General features: G+C 42.0%; 1 protein-coding gene across 8 annotated transcripts in view; it reads left to right on the forward strand.

The window, feature by feature from the left end:
• ARHGAP22 (Rho GTPase activating protein 22) overlaps window positions 1-27,099 on the forward strand; it is a 166,608-nt gene that overhangs the window by 117,373 nt on the left and 22,136 nt on the right. For 5 of the 8 annotated variants that reach the window (XM_033001799.2, XM_033001796.2, XM_033001795.2 and 2 more), the window contains exon 4: window positions 8,858-8,986. In XM_033001799.2, coding sequence (XP_032857690.1) covers window positions 8,858-8,986 — 129 coding nt within the window. Of the gene's footprint in view, window positions 1-8,857; window positions 9,035-23,653; window positions 23,849-27,099 lie in introns of those variants that run through there. The other 3 variants (XM_033001794.2, XM_033001800.2, XM_033001801.2) reach the window with 2 other exon arrangements.

Raw genomic sequence — 27,099 nt, forward strand, 5'->3', positions numbered from 1 at the left:
TAATAGCATGTAAACATAACCGCAGTTGGAATATATAATTTGATACACTCCTTAGAAGCGTTGAGCACTTGCTGTTTTGGAGAACCACACAGAACAGTGTGGTCTGCATTGCATAGATGTGCCACTATTTTCTGAGTCTTCTGTATTACATACATTTGTAACTTTTTTTGTACCATCAAATTCATAGTTGCCTTAGTTTAGATGACTCCTGCAATGTGCTGTATCAGGGCAGGTGTGCAGCTTTTGCCAGCAGGCTGGCCTGAATCACCTCCCTGTGAGGGTATGGCTTCGGCTGGCCTGAGAAAAATTAATTTCCTTTTCATCCAAACCAGAGGACAGTGAAATGACCAGGAGCTCTGCATAGCCTGGGCAGTTCCATGCTTCATCACTATTAAGGACTAGGCTCTTTGTAACTTTATAGATTTTAAATACATTGAGGAAAGTATGTAAGGGTTAGTTTTCTGGAGTGAAAGAAAGGAGGGTAGGGGAAACCCACCTCATGTTGGTACAAGGCTGTCTGTGGCACATGATGGGGAAAAACCTGTGCAATCTTTCTCTCCCTTATCATCCCTACTTGCCATCAACATCACAGACTTAGTTTTGGTGCAGGGTTAGGGTCATCTTTTGTGAGGACAAGAAATGGATTTTCCTTTTTTTCTTTTTTCCCAGCACACCTGTAGAGAGGGACAGAAGTTGTCATTTTCTCATTTGAAGACAGGCAGTTCATGAGGTGAACAGCTCTCTAAGAGCTGGTGATGTGTTGGACAGATTTTGAAGAAAAGGTTTGTGAGCTCTGGAGCTCAAGTTTGTGTAAATGGAAGAAGCTGAACGACAGCTATGCCTGGTCTCCCAACACCTTCAGATTCTTTTCTAGCAGGAACTTTCTTTTTCCAGTGAGAAGCTATTACTAAGGTGGCAGATACACGTTGCCTGGCAGGTAAAGAAATGTTAGTGTCAGCAGAGGCAACACTACACCTTAAATTTGTCTGCTTTGTCAGCAGATACTGCTATAAGAGGCAGGACCGTGCCATTGCACACGGAGAGCTCCACCTAAGAAGCTGCTGCTATCTCTGTTATGATCTAGGTTCTGGAGTTAGTATGTTCAGTCTCCACAGTAACCCCCTATCAGGAAACATTATTTGAGTCAAGGGTTTAATTGAGCAGACTGTCACTTGTTCAACAGTCTAGCCCCTGAGGCAATGTTGGACGTAATTAGAATATTGGCACTCTAGAATTAACGCTCAAGATGAAATGTGTAAATTGCAGCAGAGTCAAAGTGGTGTCATGCAGCTCCTAGCAGTTGCTGGTGTAGTAGCTGCTCCTTATGTTAATTATAGTTGATCAATTCCTCTTTGAAATAGTTCTGATGGCATCCTAAACTAGTTGTGACCATGCTGAAGAGGTTTCATCTCTTGATGTTAGCTAGTAGAAGCTGATACAAAACCCAAAGCAATAATAATAATACAGCTTGCTTATAGGAATACTACAGAGTTGGAGGCATGTTTCACAAGCTCCTGAAACCTCTCTAGTTAGGGAGGCAGAGTGATCATTGTTAATGGCTGTTCCTTTTATGGAGCCAAAGTAATTGTGGGCAGAAGCTGGAGGGAATGGTGCCTGAGCTGTATTGGTACAAGGGAGATGCTGTGTCCTTAAAAAACCCAATGTTTTTAACTTAGTAGTTGCATACTGTGCCTGGGCTCATCTCAACCCTAAATATTGGGCTGCCGCAGTAGAATTTGCCTTCCCACAGTTGTGAATTCATCTTAGCCAAGTTAAACTCTACCCTGTGGCCATAGTGAGCAGCACATCTCAGGCAGCATAGTAGTCTCCTCTTTGAAATTTCAAATCATTGAAAACAAGGAGGCACGAGAGCATCGGAGTACTATTACAATAATAATGTTTGCAATGCTAAAAATGCAACTTAAAAATGACTGAACCTTTTTTACCAAAACTTCTCACAGTTCAGCCTAAAGCAGATAAAGCACATAAAAAAAACAGATTAAGTAGACTTAAACATTACAAAGCACTGAACACATGTAAGCAGGTTTTATAAGCAGGGATTCAAGGTGACATTTGTGTACAAAGCTACTTGCTTTTCCTTTAAGAATACTTGAAATTGTTTTTCTCTCTTCCTCTTATCTTTAATCTTTTTTTCTGTTTGCCATGGTTCCTGGAGTGTGACATCACTTACCATCATGTGGTCTACCTGGAATATGGGTTTGTTTATTTTCAAGGGTTTGGCTTTTTTGAAGTGATTGGTAGCATTAACCAGTTCTTCAGTGTAATTAATAGATAAGTTTAGAGTAATACAGGTCACGCACATTATCAAGAAAGGCATCTCCAGGCAGAAGAGTCAAGCAACCTGATACAATTTTTATGTATAAATGGCCAAAGATTAAACAAATCTTAATTTCTTGCATGTAGTTTTAGTAACCATACACTTGACCCTGACAACTGAAATAGAGCACTAGCCTTAGGTTTTTAATGGTTTTCTGTAGCCTGTGTACCAGTACAGAGAAGCTGTAGTGCCTCTGTTCGTGTTAAGTCTTGTCAGAATTTTTGCATAAGAAACCACAGTTCTGAGGTCTAATCTCTTTGGTGCTTTTTTAAAAGCAGTTTAACAGTGTCTGAAACCACAGCAGGCATGGGAGGGGAGAACAGATCACTGGGGCCTTTGGACTAGTCTGTAGATGGCAGTGTCTTTAGAGTGTTTGCTTGCCTTTGCTTTATTCTCTGGGAAGAAGTCTAAGATCTGGGATCTAAAAATCATTTAGGGACTCATGAATATCCTCTGCAAGTTCTTCTAGTTGAAAATTTTATCATCTCCTACTTGTAACTATCATTAAACCTGGTGGATTGAAAAGCATGTAAGGAAAATGGGCATTTATATTTGACTGAAAATTCAATGAGATTTTAATGCATGATTGTAAATCCTGCCCTAAGAAAATTTGAACCATGTCAATTTACGAACTGATCTTACTCAGTACAATAAGAGGTATTTAAGATTCCACTTTCCTCACTGACACAACAAAAATGAAAGTTGAATGTTAGAATCCCCTCAAACTCCTTCCAAACTGTGGAAATAAAACACCCTTCGCCTACAAAGGTGCATGTTTCTTTAGGAAAAATTGCCATTATGTCGTCCATTGGAACCGAGACATGATAAATTTATTTTGATTCAAAGCTTGTTTCTTTTATTTGTACCCCATATGATACTAAATTCCCAAACCTAATTTTTTTCTTAATTTTGTAAGCTTTTTAAAGTGTGATCACAAGTTTCCTCTCTCAGATTCCAAATCAACGTCCAACTTGGATATCCCATATATATATAGATGGGTGAGTGAGAATAGATAGATAGATACAAATACAAAAGTCATGGCAAGCACAGACCACTGTTTACTGTACTGCTCAGTTCTTCACAGATCATACCCTTTTTGATCCTGTCAGTTTCCCTTATTTTTATCTGTCACTTCTTGACTACGTCAGATTTTTCTTGCTGTTTTTTTCTGTTCTCAGGTAGCCTAAATGGAGCATTTCAAGATCAGTTTTGTACTCTCAGAAAGTTTTCCCTTCTGTTAAAGGATCATCCAGAAAAGCAGTAGAGTTGTTATTGGTTGTAGAGAAGTTTAAACTGCATGCTGATGGCAGGTTAACCCAAGATTCAGGTATAATAGACAAGATCTATCTCTAGCATTCAGTCTCTTGGCAAACTTTAGTTCGGGGAAAGAGTACTTAGGATAGAGGTTCAGCTTTAGCCAGAATCAAAGGCAATGATTGAAAAAATAGAATCAGGTTACAAGTGGCTGTTCCAGGAGTTCTTAATGACCCTTTGTTCACTAATATTTCTTTTATCTCTTTACAAAATCTAAAGATCAAGTCTGAGGTTTTGTTTTGTTTTATTCTTCCTGCTGTGCAAAGAAAGGTTTCCCCCTCATAGAGCTGCCCTTAATCTTGACAGAATTAATCTCCCTAATTTTTCACTTTCTTTCATTATTGGGGAGATCTTAGAGCCCTGAATCTGATACTCATCTTTAAGACAGTCATAAAGAGCAGGTCAGGGAAGGTGAATCATTGCAATTGTTCTTTTCAGCTGTGGGTGCTACTTTTTGTCCATTTCTCAAGATCTTTGATACTGCTTGTCTGCAATCAAAGGCTTCCTGTCACTACTTGCTTTAGTACTGAGGGCAAACATGTCAGCTGGGCCTTGCATTACCCACCAACCACCCCTTTCATAATTAAGCCTTGAACTGCCCTTTGCCTCCCCATGCGCTGCAGCAGCATGCACATGGCCAACTAAATTTCACTGTTACTGAAAATACCACTCTACTATCCACACCAAAGCAATGCAAACATGTAAATATATACACAAACACAAGCATTTGTAATTGTGTAAATTTTCAGTGGAGTTGATATAATGTCAAGACACAAGCACATCAGTAAGCACAATGATGTAAGAAATGGGTGAAAGTCAAACCAGATGTGGGGGTGGAAGAAAGGGAAACAGTCTCAACAAAAAAAAGAAGCTGCCAACTTCAGCAAAACCTGACAGAAGCTTTACTTGAGAATAGAAAAGTTCCTCCTTTTACATGCAATGTGGCAGGAACATTTCCTACTAGGAAGTCCAGTCCTCTTCCCCCCTGAACTTCTGTTTCCATACAGACAAAGGGGGTCTAAGGCTTAGCTTCACAAATGTTGATCTTAAGAAGGTTAAGCTTGTATGAATGAAGTTCAAAGCAAGCAAAAAATTCCAATGTTTCTTCATTGGAAACAGCTGTATAAAGGGAGAGATGCAACTGAAAGTCTGTTACAGGTTCTTTGAACCAGGGACACAGAGCAGGACAGGTATATATATAATGGCAGCCTTGTGCTTTGCACTTTACAGTGAACCCATATGAGACTAAGGATGGTCAAAAAAAGGAAGATTTTTCAGTAAATAGGGCTTTGAAAAGTGGACTGTGATTCCTGCTGCAGTTGCAGCACTCTGACCTTCAACAAGTCACTTAGCCCTTTAATCTTCCCTGTTGGTGGGGCATGAGGGAGATCTGAAAGGAGGACTATTATTAAGGATTAGCAGCAGCTGTCTCTGAGACCATATGAAATGCAGTTGCACAAACCCCATGAGCAGACAGCATATGAGAGAAATCCTACCAGCTTTAACTAGTCTGGGTCTGGAAGAGAGGGCATTTGTGCAATGCGGCTAGGGGCTTGGAGCTATGCTGTTCCCTCCAGGCAAAGATATCTACCAGTGTATGTAAAGCAACTTGACAAAGGTACCTTGAAACAGGGGTGGCAAAGCATTTGAAGTCAGCTGGGACCTGCACCGCTTTTGGTGGTGAGCAGTAACAAAACAAGTCCCTTAATCTTTCTAGGTGATTACATTTACTGTATGTACTTGTATGTTTGCCATCACCTTTCCTGGTCTTCAAATTGTTTGCTGTCTGTACACCTGGGAGGAAGGTGATTAGTACTGACAGCTTGCTTTATGGATAGGGATGGAATCCAGTGTATCTTGTTCAACGTGCACTGGAAATCTGCAGCAGAACAGGCAACTGAACACAGGATCCCGTGGTCATAAGTTAATGTTGAAGCAGATGGACCATTCATCCGCAAAGTTAAGTCTCTTGCTTCTGCCAGATTTGTTGAGATGCTTGCACTCTGTGTTTGCAGACAGTTTCATTTTTTCTCTAGTTTAGAGATTAAAGTAGCTTTGAGCAGGAATGCAATGTTTGCCCGTGAGAGTCCTGAGCTACACAGATTTGGTCTCTGAGGGCCAGTCTTTTTTGTATGGCAGCTTGATTAAAGATCAGTGAGAAGTTCTGTTCAAGGGAATGAAAAGCCAATGTCTGTGTTAAAAATTATTAGCAGAGTATTCCTTCATATGGTGCTGAGTAGATAGAACCCTGTTTGATTCATGGACTAGACGTAGCGCTCGTGCACTTCAGGGTTAGTGTCTAACGGCAACTGTATTAAGGGCTGGTGCTCCATTAGTGGCCAAGAAGAGGTTTGAATGCAGTATCTGAATGCAAACTTCATATTGCTGTGAGAGGCAAAACTGAAATTCCATATCCAAGTGTTTCTAAGCAGGAAGGTTTAAAATTATTTTCTTAAAACAACTCCTAAAGACGTGTTTGAATTGATACAGCATTTGTATTGCCAACTCACATCCAAAACCCATAACAGGATCCTGTTTTAGGTCTGAGCCCAGAAAAAAAAGTTTAATCTGTGAATTTTGGGTAAAATTCTGGACTTCTGAAGAAGGTGTATGTGGCATTGTTTCCTTGTTTTTTTTTGAAGATTTAAGTGTTTGAATTCAGTTGTTTCTCATTAGTGTGACTACTAATACTCAAAACCTGTTGGAAATTACAACAATGTAGAGAGATGTGTCTGAATTCTGCCCTTTAGAGAACTCTAGGTCTGCCTGTTGCCTCAAGGATGTGGTGAAAGGAGACAGCCATGTGTCGAAAGGAACAGGATTAAAATGTTATTTAAAAAAAAGAAAAAAAAGTTTATAGGTGGGTCTGTATTCTCTGCCACTGCATATTCATGTCATGCAAACACATGAGTCTTTCTCTAAGAAGCAATTCTGAAGTGCATTCTTGTTTCTAATCTACCCTCTGCATAGAGTTGTCTTAATTTGCTTGTACTTATGTGACTAGTCACTACTGACTCTCCCACAGGCAGCTTGTAGGGTCATGACCTTGCTCCTATTTAAAGTTTCAGTGGGGAAAGCCAACCACAGAGGAGCTGCAAGTAGTTTTTGGCAGAGTCTCAGGTCTAGTATAAACAGGAATCTTTTTTTCCCATCCTGTTTTTACTTTTTACAGACTCAAATAGAAGTATAAATGTTTTTTCCCTAATGCTTGTGTGAAAAAGGCCCACAAAGGTTTAGAAGGCAGCTGACTGGTCCAAAATAACATCTTAGGGGCAAAGTTGTAATCAGATCCCTGTGGTACAGTGATTCAGTGGGAAGATGCTGAGACACCACTTCTGCAAAAGTCCAGTAAGAAGTCATCTTCATCCTTCTCTGCTTATTATGCTTCATATGGTAATCTTTGTATGGGTTACTTCATCTGTCCTGATTAAATCTGTGGTCTGTAATTAATTCTAAGCAAAGATTCTTGTCTCTTCTTGTCTTTCATGGCTTGGGTGGACAAGATCTCAGCTGGGTCTCTTTAAGAATAGGATCTGTGTTTTACCTTGACAAAGCTCGGTTGTTTGCTGATGGTGTGACAGTACATTTTTTTTGAGTCTGTTTAATTCCTTTGAAGAGCTAGCTTGAGCTCAGGCCATCTATCTACCAGATGCCAGATCCTGAACCGCCCCCTTTCTCACGTGTGTTGAGTGCTGTGAAAAGCCTCTTTATTGCTGTTGTATCTTCTGCATGATACTCAGTTGTGAAAGGGCATGGCAATAGGTCTGCTAGGTAAGGTACAAGAACTAGACCTCATGTCCTCTGCTTTCCCCAAGAGGCTGAGTATGTTGGTAAAAGAATTAGACTGTGACCCAAGTTTCACAGACTGCAATTTCCTGCTCCAACAGTTCTGTATGCAAAGGTTGAAGTATGTCCTCCTTGTGGTGGAGTATGGTGGAGCATTGATCTGTTCAGATGTCTGTATCCTAGCCTTGAGCTAGAGAGCTGTTTTGCTTCATATGCCTTAATGAATATGAATCATTCAGTAAATTCAAAATGGGAGACTGTCCAAGAGGATGCTATGAGGAAAGAAGCAGAATTTGAATACACATGGGGAAAAAGCATCATGGCTTTTGTTTCTTAAGCTGCATGACTAGACCCAGGTGGCCGTTGTCTCTCTTCTTTACTGAAAGACTGCCTCAGTTTCCCAGTTCAGTGAATTGCTTCTCAGAGCGCCACAAAAATCCTTCCTCATTTTACCCCTTTTGCTTTGCAAATCAGCATATGATCCATGAATGTGTCTAGGCCAAGAAACCATAACAAGAAAAAGTACTTCCTTGGCTTGCAGGCAGCTCCCAGCTTGCTCCTCTCCCCGGATTAGCAAGGATTTTAGGAGGTGTGTGTTCTGTGTATGCTAAATCAGTTCTGCAGAAGCCACTGCATACCATCGTTGTGCTCTGATCTCTGAATTCCATGGAGAGGCAATCTCAGCTGCTTAGTGCAGGCTGGAAGCTTTAGCTTTCCAGTAGGTACTGAAAGCCATGTAAACGTGGAAATGACAGTGACACAAGGGCTAAGATGTTATCTCTGTAGCAAAGCCAAAGGCAGTTTCCATGGTGATGGAGAAGCTCCAGGCCATTAGTGATGCAGCTGCTGTGTTGGACAGGATCAGTAGCCTTTTTATACAGAGTCTGCTCCAATAAAGCTTTTATGTGTTTATGTGGCCCTCATTAAGTTGTATCCAGCTCTGGAACATAGAACAAGGGGTGAGGGGAAGATTTAAACTGACTGAAGTGGGTGCTGACCTTAAAAGAAAACAGGAAAAGAAAGGTGAAAATGTTGCAAGTCTTGGGGTATCCACAAGTGACAGATGTATATAACAGCTTGTGTGCATATGATATTCTGGTCAGTACTTTCCTGAGTGGAATTAATACCATACTCTTCCTGTAGGGTTTTACGGCCTGTGCTTTCACTTTGCTTATTTCTGGGACAGCAGGTACAATGTTTCCAGGTTCCCACACTGAAAATGCACGTTTTGCGCTTCTGCTATGATCTTCTACCAACATGTGCTTTGCAGGTTCTGCAGCAGATGAGTAGGAGTTGTGTGTAAAACTGCTCAATTAAAATAATCTTTTGGTCATTTTGACCCAGACTTTTGGTGGTTTTAAACATTGGTTGCTCTCTTCTGAACTACATCCTAAAAGAGATTTGTATTCTGTCTTTCAGGTGGTGCAGGGGACCGGGAAAAGATGCCTGTCAATCATGAGGCTTTCCTGCTCATGGCTAATTCCCAGAATGAAATGGAAGATTGGGTGAAAGCCATCCGACGGGTTATATGGGCTCCATTTGGTGGAGGTATTGCAAATAGCTCACATGCACATAAATTAAAACATTTGCCTCAAGGTAAAACATATTCTTGTGATACTAGGATATGTGTAACACTGTAAAATCACTGAGATGCCTAGATAAGCTCTTGATTGTCTGAAGTGTTTTGCAGCAAGGGGATTGGGTTGCCTTTTTTTTTTTTTTTTTTTTTTTTTGCCAGGGGATGGAAGGGAATGGGAGGGGAGGGTACAACCAGACTGTATAACTGACTCAGAAATGGGTGGTGATAATAAACATATTACTGTTGTCAGTACTGTTTTTTACAGCTAATTATGAAATATTCCATGGACCTTTTTTTATCCTTATAGACATAAAGGAGTGTGTCCAGTTATCTCGGTTTTCAACCCAAGAGCAGATGCTTGTCTTTAACCTCCCTACAGCCAGAGGCAGCAAACCTTTTCATCTAGCTAATGCAGGGCCCAGTTGAGAAGACAAAGCTTCCACTGGCTTCAATGGGGGGTGTAGCCTGAGGAAGAACAACATGGTCAGGCTGAGTGAATACCTGTAAGATAATATAGTAGTTGGCCATTCCTGTAGTTAAAACGAACAAAAAATCCAGGCTCTCAGTGTTGATATTATACCACAGTCTTCAAATTCTCAAATCAGTAGATTAGATAGGATGTGTTTTTGTGGTTTAGCATAGAATAAGGGTTCATGGATGTTTTATTCTGTGTTCACTGTTGGTGACAGCAGCTGCTGGCTTGGTACTGGACACTATGCTTTGAAGTGACTTGTGTGCTACCGATGGAGTTTGTGCAAATAGTGGTATTGTATGTAGGTAGTGATATTGATCTTTTTTTGACAGCTATAGATTAAAAAGTGTCAAATAAGGGTTAGGTAATACAATTCCTTTTTTTCAAATAAGGTTACTAGTTTTCCTGGATCTAAGGTGGGAAAAAAGTGACCTTAATGCAATTGAGGGAGGCTCAAACACCACAAGGTCAGTAAGAAGACCCAGTGTTTGTTAGTGAGTTGGTGGTGGTTTTTTGTTTTTTGTTTTTTTTTTTTTTGTTTGTTTGTTTGTTTTTTTGCCTTCTTTTAAGTGACTCTTATTAGTTTGAGTTTCTGTGTAGCAGCGTTTAATTTGTCTGGAGGAGATAAAATCTCTACTGATGATGTAATTTTTTCTTAGGTCCTTCTTTCACTTAGCGGAAAGGGTGTAGGCACAAAAGACAGCTTGTACCTGATTCTGAGAGGTTGCATGTGACGCTGTTGTGCTGTGGAACACACACTTTTCACTAGTAGAAACTGATCTATCAAGATTTCTCCTCAAACATGAGTATGTGTTTGTTTTGTTTTGCTTCTGAAGCCTAGTCCACAGCGAAGGATCTTTTAGACTGAGATCAATGCAGGTCCCTGCAGTGCCCATCAAAAGTCTCAGAATCTCAGAGACGGTATTTCTGTGGGCATTTGTAGTGGACCTTGTAGTGCGTATTTTACAGTTTTGCTATGTGCATCAAATAAATACTGTGAGGAAAAAAGGAGACATTCGGCGATGACAAATGGTACACATTCCAGTAACAGCCGCCTTCTTTAGGGCACGGTGTTGTCAGCACTGCTGGTATCTGTGCAAATTTGGCTTCTTTTTTGTTAGTGCTCCTCTTTTGTCACTTTTGGAATAGTTCCAGATCAAGCATCTTTTTTTAAGTATTAAAATAATAAATAATTTAAAATCCCAAAAATTTAAAACCAAAAACATGAGGATGGCATAAAGGTAGGGATGGTTTTCTTTTTTGTTGCTTGTTTATGGGGATAGTATTGTCCTAATTAATCTGCTCCTTTTCTGTACCTCTAAACTTCTCTGCAAAGCTATCTGATAACATTTTGGTTTTCCTTTAAATAAGGCACATAGATTTGATTCCAGGAACTGGGGCTTTATGAGATGTCAAAAACCATAGAATGAAATAATGAGAATGTGGGAGCAGGGCAGCGCAGTGATACAGCAGTGCAGGGAGGGAATAGAGCAGCTACTGCTTGTTGCTGTTTTCACATACTGCAGATTTGATCTGGTTCCATCAATGTCCATGTAAAGACTGCTTTGGCTGTTGGTGAGAGCTGGCTTAAGCCCTGTGGAAGAGAAGCACTGCTGTCTGCAGAGTTGGAAAGAATTGCAATTGCCTATTGATGTTGTTCCTCTGTCTGTGAATGAAAACAACCCAAGAACCTGGGTACATCTTGGGCAATTGGCCTGGCCTGAGCTCTCTGCCGCAATACTCAAATGGAGTCACTCTAAAGCTAGTTTGGCTACGTCTGCTCTGTAGTCCAAGCTGCATGAACAGATACTTATGCTATGATTTCATCGCTTTTCTGACCTGACTGAAGTGCTAGCTGCTGTCAGGAGTGGTCTTTTCCCATCTTGCAACTACATGTTCCCACCACTTTTCGTTCTGCTAATACTAGTGGTTATGCAGCTGTGCAGTAGGAAATGACCTGGCAGGAAAAAAGAGGGGGGGAGGATTAGTTTGTAGGTGGTTTAGCTTCCTGGCCATGCTAACCATGCAGCTGCAGGACTAGTAGTTCCAACACAGAGGACAGTGGGGAGACATGACGGAGTGAAGGATAGATGATGGGGTGGAAGAGGTCATGCCTGTTCATTCTGACTGCAACTCACACATAAATTGGCTTAAAGAAACCATGGAGTTGCTTCCTTAGTCTCTTTGCACTTCACACTATTTCTAGAATGTCAATAACTAGGAAATAGTTAAGATGTTCAAACTGTTGTTTCCATATAGTTTTAGCCAGTTTGGGGAAATGATCAAACCTACTCCTCCTCCATCAGCATCAGAGCAGGGCAATTTCCCTGAGTGAAATCCCATCTTAGCTCAAATGTGGGAGGACAGTAAACATTTTAATTGAATAATTTGAACTCTGCTTTACTACCATCATTAATTTGAGAGCCAAGTCTTATCTATCGACACTTTTTAATATATGAAGTTAAAGGGATGGGGGGAGGAATTAAAAAGCAGGCTTCATTATTAATATGTAAATATCCAGCCTTGGAGAAGGTTGATATGCAGTAAAAATGAATTATGCCAAGATAAAAGGGAAGGCTTAGCCACACTTTAATCTCTGCTGATGTATTGAAGAAACGTAAATCAAAAAGGTTGAGGATATCTTCTTACATGTTGATGTGGGCACATGAACTGTGTTTAAAGGTGAACAGCAAAGGCTTCTTAAAATAAAATAGAAAAACTCCCCAAAGCTGCTGAGATTCCCATATTATTAATAGGAGACACATTCAAGCTTAAAAGCCATATGGAATGTGTGCTTTGAAATACACTTCAAATGTGGCCTTAGAATAAAACCCTAGACTTCCTAAGTCTTTTGAAGAAGAGCCGTCTTGTTTATGGGGAAAATAATTTCTAACAAGTTTCCCTGAGTTTCAGGCTTCTGAATTCTTGAGTCTAGTCCATCTCATTCGAAGCAGAAGATTTTGTAAACTGAGATTTAAGAGTACTCTGTATGTTTTGATTATGTCTTTAAGAATAGGGTTTGTCACAGTGGCTTGATAAAATTGAGTTTTGGAGCACATTCTGACAGAGGGTAATTAAAACTATTCCATATGATCCTTCTTACCTCCATGATGAACAAATTTTGCTCTGAGTTTATACCACAAAACTTTATCTGGAGAGTCCCTCTGTGTTCTACAGTCATGCTGTTCTGTAGCTGCTCTTTAATATGGGCTTGTAGCAGTGCTATAGTGCTAAATGCAAAGGGTTCATGGCCGTAGGCTTGGGTGGGAGTGAGCCAGCCGGTTTCCTCTGAAGGTGGATACATTGAAAACGTTTGGTGTAATTGGGGGAAAGGAGGTCATTCCTCACTCTGTACATGGTACAATGGGACTGTACTTCTAGATTGAAGAAATACAGCTACTTTAAGGAAATCCCTTTCCGTCTGCTTGCCTCCCAGTTGGCATGCCTTCCTCATTTTTGTCTTGCATCAGCTGTAAAACATAATGGGTCTAGGACTGAATTTTGGGCCTTGAGGTACAAAACCTGAGTTTTTGGTGCCCACGTTGAAAGCTGAGTCGCATAATAGCTCAGCACATGACCAGTACTACATAGGAACAGAATCATTCTGTTATGTTTGAGGTTTTTTTCTTCTGTTTACATATTCATTCTTGCCATGAGCAGTTCCTTGCTCCTTTGCCAGAAATGCATGTCATAGCTCCTTTCTTTCTCCATCACTTTATCCTGATTTCCTCCTTATCCCAGGCTTCCATCAGTTTTTTGTGAAGGAGGGGAGGTGAAGCAGTTGGAAGTGTTGTGATTCCCTTAGGCAAACATGGACAGCTTTACCCTATGACAAAGCAATTGTGCTGCAAGAGCTCCATGAGTGGTTTCTCTGTTCAGAAGGAATAGTCACATTTTAACTGGTAGGTTCTGAAGAAGTGTCCACTGAGAAAGCCACTCTACTACCATTAATTCCAGTCCTCTTCTCCATATAGATAAAACATGATGTGTGGATTCTTTCTTCTTCTGCCAGCAAAACAGTGCAGTGAATGTTTTTGCTGGCAACCAGGGCCATGTACAGACCATGTCTTGTATTAGGGGAGAGCTGCAAACTAGGGGACAAGTGTCTGAGGTGTAATTTAATACCTGGCTCAATGTCATTATTGGTAATGGAAGAATAGCTCTACATAGGCCTAATTAGGGATCCTGTTTTGGATGAGTAAATGTTTTTCAGCTAACATCTGCATGAGAGTAAAACATGACTGTCTCGAAGGGTCAGATATTGGTATTAGATGCCTGTGTACCAGGATGCCAGACTGTTTAAGAGCTAGGATATGATGTTAAGTCTTGGAAGTCTAAGGTTTAACTTCTTCACCTGTAAGATGGGGATTTTCCAGTAAGAGCATCATGAGCATAGAATCACATCAGTGAATTTAAGATGCTAAGCTACCACAGTAATGAAGAAGAGGAAGATGGCTTCTGTTATCTGTCCAGTGTGAAGGCACAGAGGAGGTTACTGCTCCCTGTCTTGCTAGAGGGCTCCCCCGGACGGATAGTCTCAAGTAGGATTCCTGGCTGGGCCAAGAGGAGCCCCTTCATTAGGTGGCAGGGTGGGCTTCTCTTGTGAAGTCTCCCACAGGTATGTGGGGAGTCATGCCATTATCTCTGCACAGAGATAGCTGTGCCTGATGCAGCTTATCAGTGTTTGCTCTTCAGTGTTGTCTCATGCTGGGAGATGGGCCCAACCAAGGGAAGAGGGAGAGAAAGATCCATGGGAGTTATGACTTCAGGAATCTGTTCAGGACTAGGGGATGCATGAATCATCTGCAAGGAGGTACTGGTTAGCCTTACCCCAGGCAAAGGTATCACAAGCAGAGGGTACGCTTGTGGATATAGAAACTGAGACAGAGTAGAACTAAAGTAAGTTGGGAGTAGATCTTGCTGCTGAAATTGCTTACAACAGAGAAAGCTTTAAGATCTGTTTCTGAGATCTGATTAAGTTATTATTTCTAACTTACCTCTGTCAAATATATCTGGGGCTTCTATTACTGCTTTTTGACCAACATATTTTACCATCATGATGCAGCCTTGAAATAGGGAAAGGTTGTTGTCCTCATTTTTTGTGAAGGAGGAACCTGAGGTATTGAGCAATCAGGTAATTTTCCTGAGGTCACAATGACTATCTGTCAGAGAGCCACTCTGAAGGCATTGTTCAGCAAGGCAAATAGAAGGATCATGAACCTGGACATCAGGAGAGCAGACTTTGGCCTCTTCTCAAGGATATGCTGGGAAGAATCCTATGGCATATGGTCCTGGAGAGAAAAGGGGTCTTGTTGATTTTCACAGATTACTTCCTCCAAGCTCAAGAAGAGTCCCCCCCCATGTGCAGGAAACCAAGAAAAAGTGGCAGGAGGCCTGCATGGATGAACAAGTAGCTCCTGACTAGGCTCATACCTAAAAACGAAGCATAGAAGAAGTGGAAGCAGGGTCAGATGACCGAAGAGAAATATAGAGGAACTGTCTGGACATGCAGGAATGGACTTGGGAAAGATAAAGCCCACTTGGAGTTGAATCTGGTGGAGGCTGTGAAGGGCAACAAGGAAGGCTTCTTCAGGCATATCAACAACAACAGTAAGTCCAGGGAAAATATGGGCACATTACTGAAAGAAGCAGGAGACTTGATGACAAAGGTCATGAAAAAGGCCAAGGTACTCAATGCCTTCTTCACCTCAGACTTTACTGGTAAGATTTGTCTTCATCATTCCCTAGCCTGTGAAGCCAGTGGGAAAGCCTGGATCAAGGAATACTTCTCCTCAGTAGAGGATGATCAGGTTAGGGAACGTTTAAAGAAAATGGATATGCCCAAGCCCATGGGACCCGATGAGATGCATCCACAAGTGCTGAAGGAACTGGCCAATGTGTGAGGACACTCTTGATAATCTTTGAAAAGGCATGGTGATTGGGGGAGGTCCCTGAAGGCTCTTATCTTCAAGAAAGGCAAGAAGGAAGACCTATGGAACTACAGGCTAGTCAGCCTCACCTCTGTTGCTGGAAAAGTGATGGAGCAAACAAACCCAGAAGTCATTTCTGAACATTTTAAGGTCAAAAAGGTGACTAGGAATAGTCGGCATGGATTTATGAAGGGGCAGTCATGCTTGACCAACCTGATAGCCTTCTATGATGAAATGATGGATAAGGCAACAGCAGTGATTGTTTGTCTTGACTTTAACAAGGCTTTCAACACTATCCTGTAATATCCTCATTTACAAATTCATAAAGTACAAACTAGATAAATAGACAGTGAGGCGTATTTAAAACTGGCTGAACTGCTTTGCTCAAAGTATTGTGATTAGCAGCCTGAAGTCCATCTGAAGTCCAGTCATTAGTGGTACACTCCAGGGGCTGATACTGGGGCCAGTACTGTTCAACAGCTTCATTAATGACCTGGATAATGGAACAGAGTACACCCTTTGCAAGCTTGCAGGTGACATTGGGAGGAATGGTTGGTGAATTGGATGGTTGTGCTGTTGTTCAGAGGGGCTTCAACAGGCTGAAGAAATGAGTGCTCAGGAATCTCATGAAGTTCAACAGAGAGTAATGCAAAGTCCTGCACCTGGGGATGAACAAACCTAGGCAACAGTACATACTGAGAGCTGGAAGACAGCTTTGCAGAGAAGCACCTGGGTTGCTGTTGGATAGCAAGTTGAACATGAACCAGCAATGCACCCTTGTGGCAAAGAATGCCAACAGATTCCTGGGCTGCATTAAGAAGAGCATTGACAGCAGGTTGAGGGAGGTGAGCCTTCCCCTCAGCACCATTAAGACCACATCTGGATTGTTTTGTCCAGTTCTGTGCTCTCCAGGACAAAAAGGACATGGGCTTACAGGAGTCCAGTGAAAGGCCACTAAGATGATTAAAGTATGGTGGCAAGTGAAATACTAAGAGAATCTGAGAATGGCTGAGATTGTTTAGCCTGTAGAAGTGAAGGTTCAGAATGGATCTTATCAATACATATAAATCCTTGATGGAAGGGTGTAAAACTAAAAGCAAAACTAAAGCATGTCAAGGGCAAAAGGTGTTCCTTACTGTCTTCTGAAGATCCTACCTTTAGAAGTCAGGTGGCTGCTCCACTTGCATATAAAATTCATAACATCCACCTCTCTTTAGTTCACTCCTTGCGTTTATTTCACCTTTAAAGCTGCTGGCTAAAGTCTTTAAGTGACATTCAGTACCAGTGCCCAAGCTTATCTGGGCTCTGAGTGGAGACCATGCAGTAGTCTGGTCATTGCAGAGCAGAAATGGGTATTCATGGAGTAGTGTGTCCGAGCTTGTCAGAGGAGTGAGTCTCCCAATACTGGTTTCAAAACCCCCAGGCATCAACGTGAGTTCTGCACTGCAATGCCATATCTCCAGCTGTCATTAACCAGCTTAGTTCCAGTGGATTCTGAAGGATGATGCAGTTTGGCATCAGGTGAATGAATCTGTAGCTCTTTGTTAGTGTGGACAGCCCTGGGCACCAAAGAGCAGGCATCCAGAGCTGGGGAATGACAGGAAGCTAAGCAAAAACCCTTCTCTATGCCTCTGCTCAACCAGATAGCGCACAGAGAAAAACTATAGATAGAAATTATTTCTGTTACATTTGCATGTAAGCAGAGTAAAGCTTTTAATAGGATTTACTTGATGAAATGACTTTTCATAAAATGAAACGTCACATGCGAATGTTTCCATTTGAGTGAAACTTGTGCTAGAAACGGTTCTTCAAACTCAGGGTAGAATTTTTAATAGCAGCATTGTCCTGAATTGGTCTTGTATTTCAGAGGTTGTATAAGCAATTAAGATGTAAAATCTAACCAACTTAAGCCCTTCCCTCAAAAAAATGAATTTTAAAAGGGTCTTGGAAAAGAGAAGATTGAAGGAAGATCTGATAAATAAAATTACAGATGTAAGTAGAATTTGAACAATGCACAGTCATGAGGTTTGAACCAAGAAAAAAGGTGTTTCATGCAGTACACAATTAAATTATGAAATTCATTGTCACAAGATGTGGAAACAAAAATAGTAAATGGATTCAGAGTAGAACTAGATGGGTTCACAAAAGATTAAGTCCATCTGGACTATCAAAGAAAAATATCTGCAGGGGCAGTCATTAGTTTCATATCTCTAAGAGCAATCCAGGTTTAGATAAAATATGGTGGGGTTTGTGTTTCAATAACAGATTATTTTCTTCTCTTCAGTTAGTGTGTGCCATGGAAAGGTGATAGTGGCTGTGCATTTGTTACATTGTTGGTGGCTATTGCCTGTAGAACATAGTCTAAACCAGTATCGCCACCTACACCAGCGGTTTCTCAGTGACACCATTCCTGTAATCATTAGATTCTTGCTTGATGTTTGAAAGCTGACAGTCTTTAAAACACTGATGGTTCTCACTGCATGTCCTGGCAGTGTATGATTAATGGGTCAAACATGTTCCTGTGGTGTTTCTCAGCTTGCAGGCAAGTATTTTAATTTCTCTGTGTTAGTCCTTTGATGAATGTTATGGGGATGTGTACTTACTGAAGGGGAATGGTAACCTGTTCCTTGCAAGTTGCAATTTTAACCATTTAGGAGCTGAGACCAAATAAACTCACCCTGTCTCTCTTTTCCTATTTCCCTTCTAAAGGTTGACTTTCTATCCCCTAGTCACTTATTTTTTCTTCTCCATTATCACGTAATCGGTCTTGCAATTTCCCCTTCTTACCTTCTGAGTTGCAAATCAGGGTAGGGAACCCTTCTCCTCTCCTAGAGCGTTCCTGAAAGGCTAGCAGATTTTCTGAAATGTTTTATCCATTGTACAAACTGGAGCTAAATGCTATTCCCTCCCCAAGCACAACTGGTCAGGTTCAGCTGTTGCTAGAACTCAGACCATGACCTTATGCTTGGGTGGTGAAGGTGCAAGTTATGATTTATATCGACTGAGGATTTTAGCTGTATAGTGGAAGGTAAAGGTGCGAATTACCTAACAGATTTTCATCACTGATTGAGTATGAGGAAGCAACAAAGTGAAATCATCTATGATTTATCTGTTAGAGAGTTTTACAATTGCAGGTTAGAGATTGACAAGAGGTATTTATGATGAAGTTTGATTTGAATAAGCACCCATGTGTTCACTGTTGATCCTGTCCACTTTGCAGTGACTGCTTAGCTTATCAGCCTCTCAGGATAGGGATATGGCAAGTCTTGAGGACATAAGCTTGTTCAGTTTTCTGAATGGATAAAAAGGGCTAGTCTTCTAAAGCTTGGTTGTAAATCTAGATCACGGGCCCTTCCAGGTTCTAGGATGGCCAGAAATCCTGGTGGCTTGTTTCAGTCTCTACTAGAGATCAGTAGCAGTTTTTGGACCCTGTAATACTTGCATTTGAACTCAAAGCTGGAATTCTCAGTCTTCTCTAGTGATGAGTCACTGGTGGCAACAATTATACTGTCATAACTGTTTTACTTATGAATACCCAGAATTTTCATAAAACTTTTCTGTCCAGTGGGGTCATCTACATGCAACATACTTGAAAGAGAAGATCTGCTGGTCAGACACTTTCTACAGACATAAGTTCATTCAAGTGTATGGAAGGTATCTATTAAATGTAGACAGGCATGTGCAAGAGCTGGTAAACAAAAAGTTCTGTAAAAGGTGTTCTTATGTTGTGGGGAGAAGGAAGTTTTTCCACGGCACATTTGTCCAGATCACTGCTTGCTAAAAGGCATTTTTTGTTGCTCTTGATGTTTTGTTCTCTAAATGCTTCTTGCTTTTGTTTAGAGAGAAATAGACCAATAAACACAGGGGTTTGGCTCTGGATTCAGAATGCTGTGGTTAAGTGATGTTTAGGTCTTTTTATCATGTTTTCTCTGTGAGCAAACAGTTGCAATCTCAATTTCAAGCATAAACTGGTCAATGTCCATGTTAGGGTAATTTACAGTGCTTCTCAGTCAGCTCCTTTCCTGACATATCTTAAAGAGATGGCAAGAGATCTCATACAGGTTAGATAGAACCTAGTATGATAGAAGGATGCATGTAGCTATTTGCTAACCTTTTAACCCAAGGTGAACTAGTTTATCAGTCAGTAAGCAGAAGCGCACTTATTCTCAAAAGATTTCATTTTACTAGTATAGGTTGAGACCCCAACCCAGAGCAGGGGAGGGGCGTGGGGACATCATTTTGTTCAGAGAAGGATCTGCCCAAAGTGTTTGGAGAGGAAGGAAACTGGAAGGGAAATTTTCTGTACAGGGGATGTACTGTTGAAGTCTTTCCTGTTGGGTTCAGCCTTGCAACTGATCACCTGTAGTTGTTTCAATGCCAGCTTTCAACAGATACAAGGGGATGTTCAAGTGCCCATGTTTGCCTGGGTTGAAAAATGAATCTGTACAAGGCTCAACTTACCTGAAAATTAGGGAACTTGAGCTCTGATTCTAACTTTGATACTAGGCTCTTTTTGTCCAAGTAGGTGAAGCAATTTCCTAGATCTGAGCTCCCTCAGACAGGTCCACAGAGTATTAGCTAATACTCTGTGTAAGCCAGTGTCTAAAAATACTCGCACCCTATGGGCACTTGCTAGAGCTGTGCAAGCCAACAAGTTTGCTCACAATCAGAGATGAGGAGTAATATTTTCTAAGTTCATGCGGGTTCACCATTCCTGTCTGTTGCAACCAGATTCAAGACTGAATTTGACCTGAGTTAGATGCCAAGCCTGAGACATGCCTGGATTTTCAGAGGTTGTGTGAGCTGTAGTGAACTTCCCAGCCAGTCTCAAGGCTTGTAGTGACATGTAGAGGCAGGATGCTTTCTCCCTATTCTGGTACCTGCAGCAGAGTAACTGCAGTGGTGCTAGCTCATGAGAGCATTACTAGGACTCTCTCCATACAATGACACCAGGAAAGAAAACACCTTTAGCTCCACAGCAGCAAGTTCATGTGAGATTTACTTGCTAAACAGTTTTAGAAACCTAAGTTGTTTTTTAGGAAAATAAAAGCCGCCAGTGGTAAACTTGTCTACAGCTAAATCAATTCGCACCAGTGGGGAAGGAGGGAGTTCAGACTCCATTACCCCTTCTCTCCTTGGCACATGTGTATGGGCAGATCTCCAGGTAAAAATTTTGATGGTAGTTTACATACAATGTTGCTGGCTTTCTGCATTTTATTGCTATTCTTGCAGTATCAAGTATACTTCTGGAGTCTGCAGCCCTTGCAATCCGGTGATTATGTGTGAATCTTGGATTTCATTTTTGAGAAATGTGGTTAACAGAGAAAGTAGGATCCAAGTGTGACCTGGAAATTCAAAACACAGGAGACAAATTTTATACATATATATATATATATGTAATATAATTCCAGTCTCATAATACTCTGTGGTCTGTCATGCTTTTTAACACAGTGCTTTGAAAGGGATTGAGAATTGTTTCATATAAGGAGAAAGGTGGTAACTGTGGAGTGTGTAGATGTGAAGCACAGTGTTGCATTCTTCTCATAGGACACCTATAGCTACAGAGTTACCATGTGCAGGGAAGAACACTGAAGCAGCTGCCATTTGATGCATTACTTGTGACCCTCATGTGAGCAAGCATGTGCTCCTTCTGCTTTTTTCTCTCACTGGAGAGCTGTGTTTGCTCTTTCTTTGGAGAAGAGTTTACATCATCTTCATCATCTTTCATACAGCTCATGGTATTACAACCTATGCTGAAGTCTAATTGTGCTTTGAGTCATGCATTGTCCTTGGCTACAGAGAAGCTGTAAATTTCACAGGTTAATTATACTTTGGGTATAACAATATCCATGTAAAGCAATGTGACTTTGTATTTCATTGGATGCCTCCTTGTTCTTTTGTTTTGAGAGATGGAAAACAGAAATGGAGAAGTGAATGGAAGAATAAAAGTCTGCATTTGCTACCTCCTGGGCTCCCATCCCAAACACTGAGTCCCAGGCTCCATAATGTTATTAGCAGACGTGACACGTTTTAAGGCATTGTTCCAGGGCACAGTGCCAAAAATCCTGATGGTGTCTCAGCCGTTCAGAACAGGATTGGTCCTGCTCCCCAGTTAGCACTGTGGGCAGGTTCTCCCTAACCTGCAGCCTGATGTATTCGCCACAAGGGAAGAGAGGATACTAAAAGGATGAAGAATACTCAGGATCCCATTTGTACTTTTTGTTTAAAGCTCTCCATTACTTTCTATATATTCTTTAGTGGGCTTTAAATACTGTCTACTGTATTGTCTGGTCTTACGGTGTCTAGTTGTGAAATACCTTGCTACTCAGGATATACCTTGAATAGCTGAGGAATACTCTACTACCTCGCCATTCAAGAACTGGAGCTTTTGATCCTGGTATGGCCTTCACCTGTAGTCGTTTCTTCAGGAGCTTTTCATCAAAACAGAGAATGTGGAGACAGAGTTTGATTTCAAGTTTCCTGAGTTGTAGGACAACACTGTGTCAGTGATTGAAATCTCAGAACTTGATTACTGGGCCAGTCAGTATCTTCTTTGACATGTGTGTTCAAACTGAGCCAGTGTAGCTAAGAAAGTGATGGGCCACTAAGTTCAGGTGAGTGCGGTCTATGGTCTATACAGTGACCACAGACATGATATTTTAAGAACAGAAACAGATGAGCAGCTGCAGACAGGGATAACAATTTTTTTTTAATTTTTTTTTATTTTTTTTTCCCCTGCAGAGGCAGATGAAGTTAGTCAAACTTGATAAAATTCCCCAGAAGTTTGGTGCAAAGGTTTTGGTGGTAGCTGCTGCAGATCTGCAGTCATGAACGCCTTTTGTAAATGGGATGGAGGGCTGACCTCTGTATAACTGCATGGGATGTTGGTGTGTGTCGTGGTTTGAGCCTGGTCAGCAGCCAACCACACCGCAGTTGCTCACCCACCCTCCCCACCAACCTGGGAATGGGGGAGGGAATTGGAGGGGTAAAGGGAGACTCGCAGGTTGAGATAGAAACAGTTTAATAACACTAATAAAATGAAAATAATGACAGCAATAGAAAATATAAATGGGCAATGCACAATGCAGTTGCTTACCACCCGCTGACCATACCCAGCCCATTCCCAGCTAGCGATCCCAAAATACCAAGACCCTGCAGTTGCAATCCTGGAATAAAGAGAGAGAGCCCCTTCCTGACCACCCCTCCTCTATATACTGAGCATGATGTTACATGATATGGAATATTTCATTGGCTAGTTTGGATCTGGTGCTCTGGCCATGGTCCCTCCCTGCTTCTTGTGCACTTGCGAATGGGCAGGACATGGGGAGTTGGAGAGTCCTTGAAATCTCAGCAGCAGCTGAAAACATCAGTGTGTTATCAGCATTCTTCTCATACCAAACCCAATGCTGAATCTAAAAGACAGCACTATTCTAGTTACCAAAAAGGAACATTAACTCTATTCCAGTCCAAACTAGGACAGTGTGATAAGCATTTTCCTTAACTACATGCTTCTTACCCTAAGAACAGGAGCTGGGCGGGTGAATGTTTTCCTGCAAGTAAATCCTGGGGATTGATTCACAGGTAGGGAGCCTGTACTTCCTTCCCCTACCAGTTATTCAGCCGAGTTATTCATCAGCAGACAACTTCTCTGTAAAGGGCTAAAGCAGAAGCTGCAAGCATGAAAAAGCTGCACATGTCAAAGACTAGCTTTTCCTAAGCTGAGTGAAACTTTCCAACCTGTCCCAGAGCTATGAAGATACTCTCAGAGCACACTAAGGCTAAGCTGGGGGAATGTTCCCCTTCAAAACGAGGTTTCTGCTTCTGGTGCTTTGCAAGCAGATCAGAGGCCAGACCAGGGCACCAGGTTGCCTGCAGCACAACCAACATTGCCTGTATCAGGAAGGGAACCAGAGTGTGGCATGCAGACAGCAACTGTTGCTCAGCTTTTCCAGCTATCTAGAATAGATCTGACAAGCAATTAGAGCATGAATATATTACAGAGCCGATGGGGGATGCCTTTGTTAGAACTTGTGACCTATACTTAGCTGCTGTTTACACTGGCGGCAGCTTCGAGGGTGGGCAAGACTCTACCTGCCTGTCTTTCTCCTCTCTCCTTCCCCGTGCGGAGGGAGCCAGGGAGCTCTGCATCTCATTGGATATTTCAAATGCTTTCTGCACAAGTCATAATTAATGCCGAGTTGTGGAGCTAAAACCAGATGTGCTGCTGAGATTATCTCCCAGGGCAGATCGGCTGCTCTCCGCTCTGTAGCGCTGGGTGAATGGAAAGCTGCCAGTGCTGGGACTCAGAATGTGTCTGATGCCTGAAGTCAGGACTTTCTTTCTCTGCCGCTCCTGCTGTCTGACACTGCCTGGTTTCTGCTTGAAGCTCAGCGCCTGTCATGTAGCAGAGTGCTGCACAAGAACAAGAGGTATGAGATGATTTTCCAGGGTTTAGATTTGTTATGTTTTTCTTTTCCTAGAGGAAAAGCAGATATTTGAGCTTAGCCTCAGACAGAAGCTAGGAATCTAAAAAAGGAGCTGGCTTCACAAAGGGGAAAAGAGTGGAAAGGACCCAGTCTATGCCCAAAGTTACTACTGGATGCCAAACTAGCATTTGAGGATAGTTATGGGGAGGTGCGTTTCTGTTTGCTTTTACACCAAATATTTAAATGGATGCATGTGAATAAGAGCAATCAGCTCCTAGTAGATGGAGGCTGCTCTTTGTGGGGAATGGGGTCAGAAGACATCCAGTTCTACTACAGACCCTTTTGTGTGACCTTGGGCAAGTTACTTCATCAGTTTCTCTTGATTCCTAGTTATCTGTCACTTACTTTCCCACATTCTTGCATGCTTTGTCTGGCTGTATGGTTTAATTGTTAGGGACTATCTTTCCTTAGGCACGTACAGCTCCTAATGTGGAACTCCTTTTTGAAATGCTGCTGCAGTAATTCACATAGGGTGTGCTTGGGTGGGCTAGGGGAGGGGAAACAAGAGTTATAGGTTTGTGTGTGTTTTGTGCTGTGGAAGCGTATTCATTTCTGTGTGTTTTGTGCTGTGGAAGCATATGCATTTCTGAATGTCTGCCCGTGATTTTTTCTCAGTGCTTTCATGTGTGAGAGGGACAGATAAATGGGAGCCTAGGCATGAATATGGGAAGGTAAATGCAGACACTTACCTGTGCAGGTGAGCACGTACGCAATCTTTACATCCATAAACTGCCTGTCTGTGAGGCACTACATGCATGCGCGGGTGTATGTACTGCTGTATAGCAGCATCCAGGTGTGTGCCTGATTATCTTCCCACACATCTTTTAACGTGTGTGTACTAAGCTGTACATACAACTGATGTTGGTATGTCTGGACTTTTCCCACTTTAAGCACATACAGAGTCCCCAGTCCTCCCTGTAAAGAAATCTACTCAAGAAATGACTTCATTATCTCTGTCTTTATTTTGGTTGAAATCAGAGCTCTGATGAGGAAAAATGAAGCAGAGAGCATATATTTTCCTGCCCACTGCATGTCTGGACAGCAAAGTTGAATGTATAGGCTTTGTATGCCTGAAGCTGGTGGGTGAATTATTCAGGCCAGGACAGAGAGCCTGTCTGTATCTTAGTCAGTACATCATTCCTGGCTCGCTTTTTCCACAAAGAGCCACCTAAATCTTTAAAGAACAGAGACAGCTTGTTGGAGTAGAGGAAAGAAATTCTGTAGCTCTGCTAGCCCATTTTTTTAGTATCTCTTGAATCTTTCTGAGATTCAGGATGTGGTCCCAGGCATGCTGGATTTTTTTCTGCTTTGAAACCAAACAACTGGGTCTAGCTATAGATAAGGGTATGAGAAGGAAAGTTAACCCTCGGCTTGCTAGTACCTTTTGGCTTTATTTCCAGCCTAACTCTGACTGGGAGTGCGACTGGATGGCACTGACTCCCCTTCTTCTGAATGAAGAGAAATACTTTAATGTCTTCAACAGGCTCATCAAATGGAGTGAAGCGCTGCCAAGTTCAGTCTGAGCTGCAGGCCCCAGTGATTAAAAACAGGCCTGTGCCTTGAGGAGCCAGCAGATGAGGCTGTGTGTGACTGGCTCCATATTAGCTTTTCCTTGCAAAGCAGAGCAGTCCCTGACCAGCCCGGTGATGTTGTCATATTCTGGTAGTTTCAGAGATGTTTTACTACATCAGTTTTACAAGCCCTTCTGAGACCTACCTGAAGTGGGATGCACTTTACAGAGCTAGCAGGACAACACCTCCTCAGTCTGCACTGTTTAGCCCTGGGAGACTGAAGTAGGTGCATCTGCTATGTCTCTTGCCAGTGTAGCTGTGGGAGACCTAGCAGTAACTTTCCTGAGGGTACACTTTGTCAAGGCCCCCAGCAGATGCCCAGATGAAAGATTTCTGCAAGCCCAGAACTGTCAGAAGCTCCAACTTGCCATTGACAGTCCTTTTCCAGCCCCACTCCAAAGACACTGCTTAGCTCGCTCCTTCTCTGAAATCTAACACTAATTTCCTTTTCTAAGCCATGGACAAGCTCTGCAGACCCTGCACAGATGAATGATTTCTTCAAGGCCAACTTTCCAGCCCCACTCTAACTGCAGCTCTGTGCTTTCTCTCTCTAAACACCAACCCTAATGCTTTTACTGCCAAAAGACTTGGCCTGGGAGCAATCTTTCTTCTGAGCAGTGGCTGGGGGTGTTCCTTGTCTATGGCTCAGCAAAAAAATTAAGGGCTAGGATAGAGAGAAAGAAAAATCATAGAGCTGCAGTGTAATTAGGGCTGTCAGGGGAAGTTGCAGTTACCAACAGACTTGGCTTGGGCAAAATACTCTGTCTATGCAGTGCTCGGTGACCTTTACCAGCACTTCCTTGGAAAATTAAGGTTCAGGGTTGAGGAAAAGATAAAACCTAGATCTGCAATTGGAGTTGGACTGGAGTGGGACTGCCAAACAAAGGTGGGAGGTAGCCAAGAGAACTTTGCTGGGAGAAGTCTTTCACCCTGGCAAAAGCTTCAGGGTCTTTTCTTCCACTCAGCAAAAAATGACCTGTGAAGACTCTGTGATCTCACTTGTGCAGCCTTTTGGCACACACTGTCACACAGGAAGAAACCCACACTTGCACCAGCTCCTTTCACTCATCATACGATAGGTAGATCAGCTTCATCCTCAGTCATGTCAGTCTTGGTTTCATGGCTGGTTTTTCTTGTTACCTATTAGAAATGGTCTAAAGGGAGGTGAGCAGAAGTACAGCAGAAGACTATTACAGTGCCTTTGTTTCCTCCAATGATCTCCGTTTCCATCCAGGATAAAAAGGTGTTAACCAACATCCGTGCCTGAGAAGAGGAGAAAGACATGTTACCCAGAATCTGGTTTTGTGGCAGACACCCAAAGCAGTGTTAATACTGTGCTTGTGAAAGGTCCATCTGCTGCTCCTCCTGAATCTCAAAGCAAGTCACCCTTCTATCTCTGTTATCTTAGCATCACATTCCCTAACCTCTGTGTCAGTGGTCTCTGTTTGGCTGCAGTCAACTTGTTACCTAGGAGTCACTGATCGGTTGATTGTACCTACAGAAAGCTACTGCTGTTGTGATCCAAGTTGTCTGGGAAGGCAAGGACTGATGCCCAAAATGTATTAGAGCATGTTGCTGACCATAGACCAGCCAAGTCTAGGGAAAAGCTTCACACTGCAAGTG

Source organism: Tyto alba, unplaced genomic scaffold (assembly GCF_018691265.1).
Source record: "Tyto alba isolate M040663 unplaced genomic scaffold, T.alba_DEE_v4.0 Super-Scaffold_1, whole genome shotgun sequence".
NCBI lineage: Eukaryota > Metazoa > Chordata > Aves > Strigiformes > Tytonidae > Tyto > Tyto alba.